The sequence below is a fragment of the Momordica charantia genome (assembly GCF_013281855.1).
Source record: "Momordica charantia cultivar OHB3-1 chromosome 1 unlocalized genomic scaffold, Mcharantia_2.0 BLBB01000001.1, whole genome shotgun sequence".
In the NCBI taxonomy this organism is placed as follows: domain Eukaryota; kingdom Viridiplantae; phylum Streptophyta; class Magnoliopsida; order Cucurbitales; family Cucurbitaceae; genus Momordica; species Momordica charantia.
Window position 1 is genome coordinate 9,808,802 of NW_028275157.1, and position 15,099 is coordinate 9,823,900.

General features: G+C 32.9%; 1 protein-coding gene and 2 pseudogenes across 1 annotated transcript; 1 reads left to right on the plus strand and 2 right to left on the minus strand.

Moving 5' to 3' along the window:
• Window positions 1–2,233: 2,233 nt before the first annotated feature.
• Window positions 2,234–4,574, plus strand: LOC111019556 (uncharacterized; annotated as a pseudogene).
• A 2,438-nt stretch (window positions 4,575–7,012) lies between these two features.
• LOC148213247 (uncharacterized) lies at window positions 7,013–8,008 on the minus strand (annotated as a pseudogene).
• Window positions 8,009–10,369: 2,361 nt separating this feature from the next.
• Window positions 10,370–11,302, minus strand: LOC111019554 (uncharacterized). Its single transcript, XM_088123821.1, has 2 exons — window positions 11,031–11,302; window positions 10,370–10,970 (listed from the first exon to the last, which is right to left on the minus strand). The coding sequence occupies exons 1-2, from the start codon at window positions 11,300–11,302 to the stop codon at window positions 10,370–10,372; spliced, it is 873 nt and encodes a 290-aa protein (XP_087979947.1).
• Window positions 11,303–15,099: the final 3,797 nt, after the last annotated feature.

A 15,099-nucleotide genomic window follows, 5' to 3' on the forward strand; every position in this document is an offset into this window, starting at 1 on the left:
CGACGACGCAAGGGAACGGCGCGAACGACAGAACGACACAGCAGCAACAACCTTCTTCACAACTTCTTCCAAGCCCGCAGCAACAACCTTCTTCACAACTTCTTCCAAGCCTGCTGGCACTCCGACGATCTTCCTCCCGATAGTGTGTTTTAAAAAATACGTTGGAAAGAACTTTTTTTTTTTTAAATAAGGAAAAATTGGCTTTGGAAATCATGATTTTAATTTGAAACACATTGTTTTGTTTTTCCAAAAAGATTATTTTTTAAATAAAGTTTTTTAATTTTTTGGAAAAAAAATGTTTTTAATAAGAAACCATTTTTTTAAGTAAAAAAAATCTTTTAAATTAATTGTAAATAAGTTTTTGAAAATAAAATAAGGATTTTGATATTTTAAAATTTGTTTTAAAATAAAAAGGTTTTCTTTTCCTAATAAAGAAGATTTTTTTTAAATGAAATAAATATAAACTTAATTTTATTTTAATAAAAGATTTTACTTTAAAATTTTGGTTAAAATACGTTGAAAAAATATGAGTTTTATAAAATAATTCTTGTTTAAAAAAATTTGAATTCTTTTAAATTTGGATTCAAAGTTTAAGAGATAGTTTTTATTTAAAATGATTTTTTTACAAGGTTTACTATTTTTGTGTCAACTTTGTTTTATTTTTTTAATTAAAAAAGAATCTTCTGTTGCAAGGTTTTAAAAAAGGAGGAGATAAAAACAGAGTATTTTAGAATAAAATCTCATTTTTAAAAAATTTTCTTTTAATGATTTGTTGGTTATGGTTTTGAAAAGAATCTTAACAAAAAATTAGTTTTTTTAGCAAATAAGTTTTGTTAAAGTAAATTTGACTTTATTTTTAAATAAAAGTTTTCTTTTCTTTTAAATAATCTTGTTAATTTCGAAATAAATAAATAAAGTTATTTATTTTTTGTTTTAATTTAACAAAATTCGTAGATTTTTTTTAGTTTAAAAAAATAAATTAAAATGTTTGTTTTAGTAAAAGAATTCAATGTTTACATCTTAGGATGTTGGAAGAGTGGTAAGATGTTTGGATAAAAGATTATTTTAAATAAAAGATTTCCTTTAGAATTTTTTTTTTTAACAAAATTCAAAAATACAAAATTTGTATTTTATAAAGGAACATAGCTTATATCCCAAGGTGGTGGTAGGTTAGTGAGACGTTGAAATGTCATCACTCGTGTCGCAAGTAAATCTTATAACAAGGTGTGAATTAATATAACATGGGACATTTCAATTAAAACACAAAAATATTTTTTTCCTTGGACCAAGGATAATTTATGATAAAATGTGGTACCGTTTTCGAACGGGTGTTTGTAGAGTGCTAACACCTTTTTCACAGACCAAGTTTTTAAATAGGTGACCAATCACACCTCGTAGATGATTGGTGGCGACTCCGCGTCGCGAGGACGTTGCGACAAGTAAAATTAAATAATTAATAAATTAAATAGGAATATTTATTATTTTATAATAATTTTTTATTAGAAGAAATATGATTAGTAATATAGATAAACAAATAAAGACTAAAATTGTAGAACAATTAATAAAAAAATTATACGAGTCTCGTTAATTGATGAAAGAGAAAGGTAAAAGTTGTAAACTAATTGATAAGGTTGGGGTGGATTCACGTGCCCCTTGAAATTTCATTAATTATATTATTATAGATTTGTTTACAAAAATTTTGAATGGTCGGATGGTAAATTTCGTACCTTGAAAGTACTTCCATGTGTGGGGTTAATGCTATCGACTATTGAATTAGTATAAATCTCCACGAGAAGGTATCAATTATTTTTTATACTTATTTGTATAAAAGTTGTAGAGGTTGTTGAATCTTTTTGTTTATTAATTTTATAGTTATATTTGAATGATGGGTTTTTTGTCATAAAGCCAGAATATACAATTATCAGGTAAATTTTCAATTATTTTTAGGCTACTACTTTAGTTTTTATGACTCATAAATTTTTGTTTAGTTTTTATGATTGTTAAATTTATGTTTTAATTCTTGAATATTTTCCCTACTAATTATTTTTTAGATTTAACTTGAAATCAATAGGGATGAGTCATCATCTCCAAAGAAGAATAGTAATACTAATTTTGATAGGTCTGATATAGAAGCCAGTTTAGAAGAATTACCTGTAGATCTAAGACCTAAAATTTCTTATTACAATTATAATATTCAAGACCAAGTTTGTAGAGCTTATTTACAAAAAGGTCCATGTCAGCCGCGAATCATACTTTTCCATTCAGTAAATTTGGATCAAAGTCAAGACGATTTAATCCAATTAGTGAATATCCCAATTTGTTAGAATATAGTATTTCAAAGGATTCTACATTTTGTTTATGTTGGTACTTGTTCAAACCAGAAGTTGGTGACAATAAGGAGGTGAGATCATTTTGTTGGTGAAGGGTATTCTAATTGGAAGGAAAAAGAGAAATTGCAAACTCATGTCGGTGGTCCTAATAGTTCACACAATGAATCTTGGGTTAAATGTGAGGCCCTTTTAAAACATAAGCAATATATTGAGATGTTTTTTAATAGGATGTCAAATTAAATACGATTTGAATATCAAACTCGATTAGGTGCATCAATTGATTGTATTAAGTTTTTATTACGACAAGGGCTTCCATTTCGTGGGCATGATGAGACAGATTATTAAAAAAATCAAGGTAGTTTTCTTGAACTTTTATGATGGCTATGTAACCACAACAAGGATATAGAGACTGTTACTTTGAAAAATGCTCCAGACAATTTGAAATTGATTGCCCCTGATATTAAAAAAGATATTGTGAATTCATAGAAATTGTGAATGTAGTTATAAGGATATGGGTGATAAGTTATTTTCTATTTTGATTAATGAATCCAAAGACGTATCTTCAAAAGAGAAAATATCAGTTGTTCTATGATATGTGGACAAAGGTCATGTGATTGAAAGATTGGTTGGAATTATAAATGGCATGATGAGACAGATTATTAAAAAAAATCAAGGTAGTTTTCTTAAACTTTTATGATGGCTATGCAATAACAACAAGGATACAGAGTCTGTTACTTTGAAAAATGCTCCAGACAATTTGAAACTGATTGCACCTAATGTTCAAAAAGATATTATCAATTCTGTTACAGTAGAAATTGTGAATGCAGTTATAAGAGATATGGGTGATAGGTTATTTTCTATTTGATTGATGAATCCAAAGACATATCTTCAAAGGAGCAAATGTCAGTCGTTCTACGATATGTGGACAAAGGTCATGTGATTGAAATATTTGTTGGAATTATAAATGTCACTAATACAAATGCTCTAACACTTAATGGAGCTATTGATGAATTTTTTTCTCAACATGGGTTAAGTATTGATAGTTTGCGAGGACAAGGATATGATGAAGCAAGTAATATGCAAGGTGAATTTAATGGATTGAAAGCACTTATTTTGAAATAAAATGAATGTGCTTTTTACATTCATTATTTTTCTCATCAGCTTCTATTAGCTCTTACTGCTACTGAAAAAATAATGTGGAAACTGCTGGTCTTTTTTTATTGTTACAAATGTAGTGAATGTTATTGAGGCATCAGCAAAGTGTCGTGATATTCTACGAGAAAAAAATAGTATGTCAATTTTTGAAACTTTGGATAGTGGTGAACTATCAAGTGGCCAAGGGTTAAATCAAGAGACAATGATTAAACGACCAGAAGATACACGATGAGGATCAAATTATGGTGCTTTATTGAGTATTCTTACGATGTTTTCATCAATAGTTTTGTTGTACTTGAGACAATTGTACAAGGTGGATCAAATCTAGAACAAAACTATGAAGTAGAGATTTTATTAAGTTCAATCGAATCATTCAACTTCGTTTTTCATATGCATTTTATGAAAATAATCTTAGGAATCACAGATGATTTGTCTCAAGCATTACAAAGAAAAGACAAACACATTGTGGATGCCATGAATCTAGTCACAATTTATAAATAAAGATTGCAAACAATGAGGGAGTTTGGTTGGGATTCATTGTTAGATCAAGTTTCTACTTTCTGTAATAAACATGATATTCAAGTTCTTGACATGGATGATATGTTCTTCATTCGAGGACGATAAGGGTGAAAATTTCAACCAGTTACAAATATTCATCATTATCGTGTTGAGGTTTTTTATGCAGGCATTGATATGCGGATTCAAGAGTTGAGTAACCGTTTTACAGAAACAAGTAATAAGTTGCTTCTATGCATGGCGTGTTTAAATCCGAGTGATTCAGTTGCTGCTTTTGACAGAGAAAAACTTAATCGTCTTGTTCAATTTTATCCTAGAGGCTTTTAAGTCATTGAATTGTCTTTGCTTGATGATTAATTTCAAAATTACATTATTTAGGTGTGCTCAAATATTGAGCTTGTTGAACTTAGAAGCATTAGTGATCTTGCAGGAAAAATGGTCATGACAAATAGAGATAAGGTATATCCATTAGTTTATCAATTACTCATCTTGGCATTGATTTAACCTGTTGCAACAGCTACTGTAGAGAGAACGTTTTCTACCATGAAGATCGTGAAGACTCGGTTGGCGTAATCGGATGGGAGATTAGTGGATGAACAATTATCTCATAGCATATATTGAGAAATATTTATGTGATAAGTTAGATAATAATGTTATCATGGATCGACTTCAGAACATGAAAACTCGTAGAGGACAATTGTAATGTTATTAAATTATTTCATTTATGAGAACCTATAAACATTTTGAATATTTTTTATCGTACCACGTTTTTTATATGTATTATGCCCCCTGGACGAAATTCCTGGATCCGCCATAGTCCACTAGGATATCGTACTCATAATTCTACTGCTGGTTGTTCATCTCTACTGAATGCCACTGTTGTTGCTAATCAAATTTCCGAAAAGAGTATTGACACTTCTTCATCTACCAACTCCTAGTCCTTAGTCTATTAATCTACATTCTTCAACAGCTTGAGCTCTAGCCAATATTCGCAATTAATGGAGATGCTTCAATCTCACCTTTAGACTACAAGATTAGAGAACATAACACCTACAGTATCTCATGTTGCAGGTACGTATTTCTTAGTGTTCTCTTCTTTTACTACTGATCATTCGAATACATGGATCATTGATTTCGAGACTTCTGACCGTATATGTCATCAGAGGTCCCTTTTTCTTGGCTTCTCACATTAATGTTGTTTTACCAACACGTTCTCGAATTTCTGTTGATCTTATTGACACTGTCTGTAAGTCGTTCAATTTCATATATATATATATTTATTGTTTTATTATTTTTTTATTTTAATTGGACTTCTATTGTTTGTTATTGGCCCACTACCCAAAAATATCTTCCTCAAGTTATGAGTTGTTATATGGTTATGTTTTGAAAAGTCTTTTTATTCCATCTTATTCTTCTCAGTGGAAGAAGAATGTATAGAGAGGTTTTTACAGAAAACTTAGGGTCTCTAGCTTAACAAAAGAATACTATGTTTTCCATCAAGATACGGATTAAAGCATTGGTTAGGCTGGCAAGAGTGTGGTCTTCTTTTAATTGGTTTCTAAATTTAATTGTTATAGCTGGAGATATGTAAAATCTTTCAATTTTATCTAACATTTGGTATCAGAGTCATGTTTATCTATGTTTTCCATCTCATTTGCTTTCATTGCTGGCATGTTGATGCTTTTTGTTTTTAAGCATAATTTTTTCCACCTTTAAGGTTTTCTGTTATTTTGGTGGAAAGCTTATGTGTTTTTTTTGTGTTACTGAATTTTCTCTGTGCTAAATGTTTTAATTTTTTTATTATGCTGGAGTTCTTGACTCCAAGGTTTTTTTATTCTGTTTTAGTTTTCAAAATTTTAATGTTATTATATGCACATAATTAAATATATTGCATAATATTATGTTTTAAGTTATGCTATGTATGTGCATATTTAAATGGGAAAAACCCCCTACTTCTATTCAAGGAATAAGCAAAAAATATCTGAGAAATTTAAAGAAAACAAGAAAATAAATAAACACAAGAATTAACGTGGAAAACTTCAAACCGGAGAAAAACTACGTCTCGTAAAAGAAAATCCACTATGTGAAAAATTATTATAATCATATAAATTTCTCTCCTCGACCCCAATTACAAAAAACACTAGAGTTGATATACCATGTTTAAAGTATTTCTATTGAAATGAATAAAATCCAAGGCCATTGGCTCCTTTTATCCTCCTTGTACCTTTCCGATGTGAGACAACTCAATATTATAATATTTTGCCAAAATCCAACAGATTCCACCTTGGTAAGATATTGAAGAATTCAAAACTTGTACTGCACACATTGTCTTTATCGACAATCATAATTCTCAATTCAGAGAATTATAACTTACTCTACCATAAAAGTATACCACTTGGAATGTCGCCTTCCACGATTTTTCTTCCTTGTCACATGTCGATAAACCGTGCTGAAATTTACAGTGCAACTTCCATCTACTTGGCTCACCTAGAAGTTTTTCATCATCAACATAACTTCCACCACACACACTTTGCATAACCGCTAAGCCATTGCCATGTGTAAACTTGTGGAACCGCTAACATCACATCCTCTATCTTGGTAAAACGGACATAACATGATGATGAATTCTATCTCTCTTAAAGGAACTAATCATCATCTCCCCTAACGAGGGGAACACGTCAGCATCCGGCTAGAGATCTTTAACGAACCGAATCTGTTTGGACAATCTTTCCTCACGTGCCTAGATTGTCTATATCAACAGCAACAAGCTTTCTTTTGCTTGAAGTCTTTCTTCTACTTTCAATTGCTAGCTACCACTTTTGAATCTTCATGTGAAGTACACCTTTTTCTTTCATCTGACAACAGTTTACTAGTAGCCTCGACAAAATTCAAAGTATCCTTCTCCAGGGGGGATCTATAAATTTCATCCAGGGGGCACACAATACATATAAAAATGATAAAAAAATATTCAAATGTTTATAGATTCTCATAAATGAACTAATTTAATAACATTACAATTGTCCTCGACGAGTTTTCATGTTCTGAAATCGATCCATAATAACATTATTATCTAACTTATCAAATAAAATTTTCTCAATATATGTTATGAGACAATCGTTCATCCACTGATCTCTCATTCGATTATGCAACCGAGTCTTCACATCTCTCTACAGTAGCTGTTGCAACAGGTTAAATCAATGCCAAGGTGAGTAATCGATAAACTAATAGATATACCTTATCTCTATTTGTCATGACCATTTTTACTACAAGATTACTGATGCTTCTAAATTCAATAAACTCAATATTTGAGCACACCTCAATAATGTAATTCTGAAGTTGATCATCAAGCACAGATAGTTCATTGCCTGAAAAGCCTAAGCCTCTAGGATAAAATTGAACAAGACGATTAAGTTTTTCTCTGTCAAAAGCAGCAAATGAATCACTCGGATTTAAACATGCCACACATAGAAGCAACTTACTTGTTTCTATAAAACAGTTACTCAACTCTTGAATCTGCATATCAATGCCTGCATAAAAAACTTCAACACGATAATGATGAATATTTGTAACTGGTTAAGATTTTCATTCTCGTCGTCCTCGAATCAAGAATATATCATCCATGTCAAGAACTTGAATATCATGTTTATTACTGAAAGTAGAAACTTGATCTAACAATGAATCCCAACCAGACTCCTTCATTGTTTGCAATCTTTATTTATAAATTGTGACTAGATTCATGGCATTCACAATGTCTTTGTCTTTTCTTTGTAATGCTTGAGACAAATCATTTGTGATTCCTAAGATTATTTTCATAAAATGCATATGAGAAACGAAGTTGAATGATTCGATTGAACTTAATAGAATCTATGCTTCATATTTTTGTTCTAAATTTGATCACCTTGTACAATTATCTCAATTACATCAACTACTAATGAAAACATCGTAAGAATACTCAATAAATCACCATAATGTGATCCCCATCGTGTATCTCCTAGTCGTTTAATCATTGTCTCTTTAGATGCAAGTCACGCATCAACTTCTTCAACCAAACAGCTTGGTTGACTGCTGCTTTTGCTGCAATGAACTCAGCTTCTGCAGTTGACTAAGCCACTATATCTTGTTTTTTTGAACATCATGAAAAACACCCTGATCCAAAAGTGAAACAATAGCCAGATGTGCTCTTCATATCATCTAATGACCCAGCCCAATCACTATCTGAGTAACCCTGCAACTCAAAATTTTCCAACTTTATTGTATTTTATCCCAAAAGATAGTGTACCTTTAAGATATCTCAAAACCCGCTTTCCAGCAACCATATGATTCTTGCTTGCACAGTGAAGAAATCTAGATAAGACACTGACAGTGTACATGATGTCAGGCTTAGTGGATGTGAGATACATGAGACATCCAACTAGACTTCTGTACACATTCTCGTCTGTAGGATCCTCCTCATCATCCTTCTGCAACTTCTCCTTCTGAACCATCGGAGTGTTCACACTCTTACACTCCTCCATATTGAACCTCTTCAATATCTCTCTCATGTACTTCTTCTGACAGAGAAACACTTCATTTTGTCCTTGCTGAATCTCCATGCCTAGGAAGTAATGCATCAGACCTAGATCGACCATCTCGAACACCTTCATCATTTCTTGCTTGAACACCTCTATCTGATTATTATCACTTCCTGTCACCAGCAAGTCATCTACATAAAGAGATACAATCACAATAGTAGTACCTGCTTTCTTCACATAGAGTGTGGATTCACTCAGACTCTTCACAAAACCCAAGATCAGCAAGTAATCATCCATCTTGCTGTACCATGCCCGAGGAGCTTGCTTCAACCCATAGAGAGCCTTCTTCAGTAAATAAACCTTCTGCTCTTGTCTTGGTGTGATGAACCCATCTGGTTGCTCAACGTAGATCTATTCTTCTAACACTCCATTTAGGAATTCTGACTTCACATCTAGTTGATACACCTTCCATCCATGCTGAGCTGACAAAGCCAGTAGCATCCTGATTGTTTCCATTCTTGCAACCAGTGCAAAAGTCTTAGAGAAATCAACTCCTCAGACTTGTGCATACCCTTTCACTACTAACCTGGCCTTGAGCTTGTTCACAGAGCCATCTGGATTTAATTTAGTCTTGAAAACCCATTTGACTCCAATCACCTTTCTATCAGTAGGCTTCTCCACTAGCTCTCATGTCTTGTTCTTCTCTATCATTCTCAGCTTCTCATTCATTGCCTCCATCCACTTTTGATCTTTTTGAGCTTCTACAAACCCTGCAAGCTCCAACACAGCTACGCTGCTTCTTTCATACACCTCAGTCAGTAGTCTAGTCCCTCTCACTAGATTATCATCAACTAGTTCATCAGGATCTAGAGAGACTTCTTGTTGCTTTGCCTTTGCTTCTTTTGTCCAACCTCACTCCTCATCCTCCAAAAATTGAACGTCTCTACTAATCACCATCTTCTTTGTGTGAAGTTGATAGATCTTGTAAGCTTTGGACACCATGTTATAGCCTACAAAGATTCCTGGTTCTGCCTTCTCACTCAACTTGTCTCTCTTCACCTATGGAACATGGAAATAACACAAACAACCGAACACCTTCAAATTTGTCAATTTTGGTTTAGTATCAAACCAAGCTTCATAGGGGGTCTTCTTCTCCAAGACCCTTGTAGGTAGTCTATTCAATAGAAAGACTGTTGTGTTTGCTGCTTCAGCCCAAAACTCCTTTGACAAAGTCTTCTCATGCAACAAGCATCTTGTCATCTCCATAATACACCTGTTCTTCCTTTCACTAACTCTATTTTGTTGTGGAGAATATGGAGCAGTGAGTTGATGTTCTATCCCAACTTCTTCACAGAAGGAATTAAACCTTTGTGATGTATATTCAGTCCCATTGTCGGTCCTCACCACTTGAATCTTATAGCCACTTTGATTCTCAACCCATCTTTTAAACTTTAGAAACACTCCAGCTGCTCAGATTTTTGCTTCATGAAATATATCCAACACATCCGAGTATAATCATCAATAAAGATAATGAAATACCTACTACCATTCAGTGAAAGAGTTGGTTGAGGTCTACACAAATCAGTGTGGATGAGCTGTAGCTTCTCGGTTGCTTTCCAAACTGACTTTTTGAATGGCAATCTTGTTTGCTTCCCTGTCAGACAAGCTCTGCAGTTTGTTTTCAGCTCCTCCAAAACCGGTACTCCTATTGCCATCTCATTTTTCTGCAGATACTGCAACCCCTTCTGATGAAAATGCCCCAACCTCTTGTGCCATAACTTAGTGTCATTCACTTGACACTTGAAAGCTATTTACTCCTTCTCGATGGATCTAATGAAAAGCTCTTGTGCTGCATCTTTATTCTGAACAACTCATCCCACTAGAATCAGAAATGAGGCACTTCCCGTCTTCAAACAACACTTTAAATCCCTTATCTACTAGTTGACCAACGCTTAACAGGTTTTGATCAATCTCAGGAACAAACAACACTTTATTAATCAACTTTGTTCCAACACAACTCTCTATTGACACTGTGCCCTTCCCTTTCACGTCTAGATACTCACCATTTCCTATCTTCACCCTTGACTTAAATGACTTGTCAAGGTCCTTGAACAACCCATTGTCACTTGTCATATGATTGGTACACCCACTATCAACCAACCAACCATCACATTGATTGGCTGATGAGAAACAGGTGGCCACAAAGAGTTGATCTTCTTCTTGCTGTACTGCAGCATGTGCTCCTCCTTGTTGTTGGGTCTTGGCACCTTTACAAAATCGTTCAATGTGTCCTAATAAATTACACCTTCTACACTTCACATCTGGCCTTCTCCAGCATCTAAAGTGTGGATGGTTGTGCTTACCGCAGTGCTTGCATACACTACCAACATCCTTTGCAGCAAATTCTGAGCTACTACTGCCACTCGCCTTCTTCCCTTCCACTTCTTCTCTCTTCCACCTTCTCCCTACTACATTCTAGCTTTCAGTGCCCCTTTCATGTTTCCTTCTTGTCATCAACCTCCTCTGCTCCTGTGCTTGCAAAGCACTCACAACTTCTATCACTTTGAGTTTGGAGAGGTATTTAGTATTCTCTAAGGAAGCAATGGTTGCTTCATATCTCTTAGGTACTGAAACCAAAATCTTCTGAACCAATCTATTGTCAGATAGATCAGTTCCTAATGCTCTTGCCTTCTTAGCAATCCCGATCAACTTGTCTGAGTACGCTTTGATGGACTCAGAATCCTTCATCTGCATTCTCTCGAATTCTCTCACCAAATTCAACACCTTCATGCCTTTAATCCTCTCATCACCTTCATACTCACTTTTGAGGAACTCTCAGATCTCCTTTGCTGACTTCAATGCCATAATTCTGTTGAATATGGCGGGAGACACAGCTGCATATAGGCAAGCTCGAGCCTTTGTCTTCCTGCTGACCCTCTCCTTGTGAGTCTTGATCTGATGCATTATTGGATTATCAGGAAGTTGAGCAATTTCATAATCTTGCTCAATTGCTTCCCAGTAATCACAAACCTCCATGTAGGCTTGTATTCTAATTGCCCATGCTTGATAGTTTTCACCATCAACCACAGGTGGAGCCAGTGAAGAAAAATTGTTTGATCCTAACTCCATTGGACAAAACTCTCACAGGTGTATCACTTAGTTTCTCTCGGTAATATTTCACTAATCCTCACTCATAGATCCCTTAAGAATTTAAGGCTCTGATACCACTGTAGTTCTTATTATTGAGAGAGAAATGAGAAAGTGGGGAAGTGTAAGTTTCATTCAATGATACTACATATTTATACAAACTCTAGGTCTAAAAATAGACTCAACTAATTCCACATAAAAAGCAACTACTCCACTAGCCATAAGAATAGCAACCTACCTAGTTGACTTGACTATACCAAACATAACCTTAACAACTTCCTAAACTAGGTCTTGGACTAGACAAATTCAAAAACTAAAAGAATCAAACTTACAATTTGAGTTAACTTACATTAAATGTTAACAATTCTAATTAATTGAGCTCGAAAATTCACTAGTTAAGATGGCAAGAATGTTAATATTAACATGAAAATGTATTCATAATCTATGTAAATGTCTTTGAGTGACCATTCTTTGGGCCGTCGACGATAATACTCTAATACCTTTGATAAAAACACTCGTTTTAATAAAAAATAATAATAATAAAAAGAGGAGGAAGAGAAATCAATATCTTTCGAAATCATCTAAGCTCCCTCTTTTAAGAATCCTTATTTATTGATGCATGAACATATCAATTTGTGCACCATTTCACTTCACAAGTGTCAAATATTGATTTTATTTTTAGCCGTTATTGAAATATGATAAATGAGCACTTACAAAACTTACTCAACCATTCATTTGACTGTGTCTCCAAAAAGGTTGGTTTTTTGTACTACAAGTGGAGATTCGAATTCAAGATTTTTTATCGAAGATATGTGTCTAAATCAATTGAGCAATGCTCCGATGGGCAAAATATATATATATATATATATATATATTTCCCACAATATCAAGTTATTTTCATGAATCAAAAGAAACGACTTTCGTGTAAAAGTCCATATATAATTCATTCAATATTAATATTAAGTTGCACATGCATGATATATTTATATTTCATTTAATCAATTTATGAATAAAGATCAAATTCCCACAACCCGATCTTTTAAAAGATGTATGTGCGATATATAATTCATACTGACATATTTCCATTGACCAATTTCAGTCATATCATTTATGATTATTAGACAGCAAGTTTTGATTACCTATGTTACTAAAGGTAAGAAGACATCCACAATATTATTTATATGCTATAGACTTTTTAAATTGCTTTTTGAAGAATATATATCCTATTACATATATAAGTAAAACATTGCATTAAAGATAGAAATCAATAAATAGTTTTGTTGGTCCACTGGAACAAATCTTGGTTTTAATGTCGGATAAAAAAGAAACACGGAGGAAATGATGTCAGACAAGAAAAACACGGAGGAAACCATGTCGGACAAGGTAAAAACGAGCCAATTTTAATTTTTTATTTTTTTAAGTATCCATGTTGGGCCTAATCCACCATTGTAAGTTTTATTTTAAATGTGGGCCAGGCCTGACAAGGAAAGTGGCCCATTTTAACCCTAACTTTAATTTTGGGAAATCCTTAGGAACGGCTACGCACAGGTTATCGTTAAGAAAAATAGCCAAAGTTTTTCTAAATTGCATATATGACCAAATTTGATTTCCTAAAATTGATGAGAGATGTATAATTACATATTTACCTCTCCACACATTTCATGCCATAGTGCCTTTGCAGCATTTCTCCATTTTATTCATTCACGTTACACATCAATGTTCAAACGAAACCCCTAAAATCTTTCCCCACCAAAATGTTATTGACTTAATATTGAAACCACCTTAACTACAAAATCTACATAATCCCTAAAATCTTTCCATAAAATTGAAACCACCAAATCTACCTATATCATTCAAATTAGTTTAAAATATTATTAATTTCTTTTTAACAAACATAACTAATTGGTTTGAAAATTCTGATTATTTTGTTTCTTCGCGTTTTTTATTGATATATTGCATATGTCATTTTATATATACCCGATCAATGACCATCAGTCCGAAGTCCAAGTATAGAGCAACCAATTTGAATTTGATATTCTTAACTGTACATACACATGTAAAAGACTTTACAACCAGTGGTAACTTCCTGAACATGTCTTTCCAGCAAAACTGTCGTTTTGACCCACTGAAGGAGGCATTTTCACCCCTAAATCTCTTGAATTCTGTGACTTTGATTTCTCAGCGGAAGAAGTCTCCTGAAAGACACCTAAAAACTTAAGAAACAAACCATAATTAAAGTAAAAAATAGGGGCCAATTGCCTTGCCTTTAACCATATCTACATGAGGAAGAAGACGGGTTTCAACATATTATAAGACGCTAAAGAATTACCCAAAATAAAGAAGACATTGAATTATTAAACTACGACTTTTGAAATGAATACATCAAGATTTTGAAAGAATGTTTATTGAGAAAGGGAAGTGAGTAAGTTTCTATCCTATCTCACAAAATAAGTAAGAGATGTCAATACGACGGGGTAGATATAGGATTCTATAGAGTAGATGACCTTTTGACTGGGTTATCCTTGTCCAAAAACAGTTGTAGATACTATCTTTGAACATTGGCTATAGAAACCATTATCTTTGAACATTGGCTTTTTGTATTTATTTAGTGCCTATATTGTGTAAAGAAGATTCATTTACTGATGAATATGTTCAGCGATGAGAAAGCTCTTTGTTTCCATGGTCATTAGGAATATGTTCAACTTTGTATTTATTTGAAACATTTGCATTGATAGGGTTCCTAAATAACATTAGATTAGATTTACCCAATATATACCCAACATATAGTTTTAAAAGAAAGATTTAGGGTTGTTTAAACCATATAGGTTTTCTAAAAAAATATGACATATCTAAACAATATTAAAACAACGACATTTTAAACCTTAAGTCTAAGATTTCAACTACATCTCCAACAAAAAATCCCAAGAAAAAGGTAAATATGTTAGGAATTATAAAAAAAACAACGTTTTAGTATAAAAACAACATCTATTAGATCTTCTTTTGATGTGTAGGCTCAATGTTGTCTTCTACAAAATCTAGCACACCGCAAAAATTATATTCAAGAAATCCGCTTGCATATACCTCAGAAACTCCATCAACAAGACATGCACTAATGGTGAACATATATCCGATGATGAAGACACACAATGAAAGACGGTTGTTCATTTTTTGGAGGAAAAACGATTTTCGTGATATGGTATGATTACAAAACCTCCATTTTTAGTCTCCCGATATACCAATTTTTACTACCTCCTTCATTTTTTAAACCCTAAAATACATTGTTTAGTATTACATCGCCAACTTTTTTTTAGTAATTTTGAATATTTTAATACTAAATTACATTCTCAAAATAACTTGAATAAAATCTTTACTAAGTTCATAGTTCATCTTTCAAATTGTGTATTTTTTATTTATTTAGAATTTCAAAGAATCAAATCAAA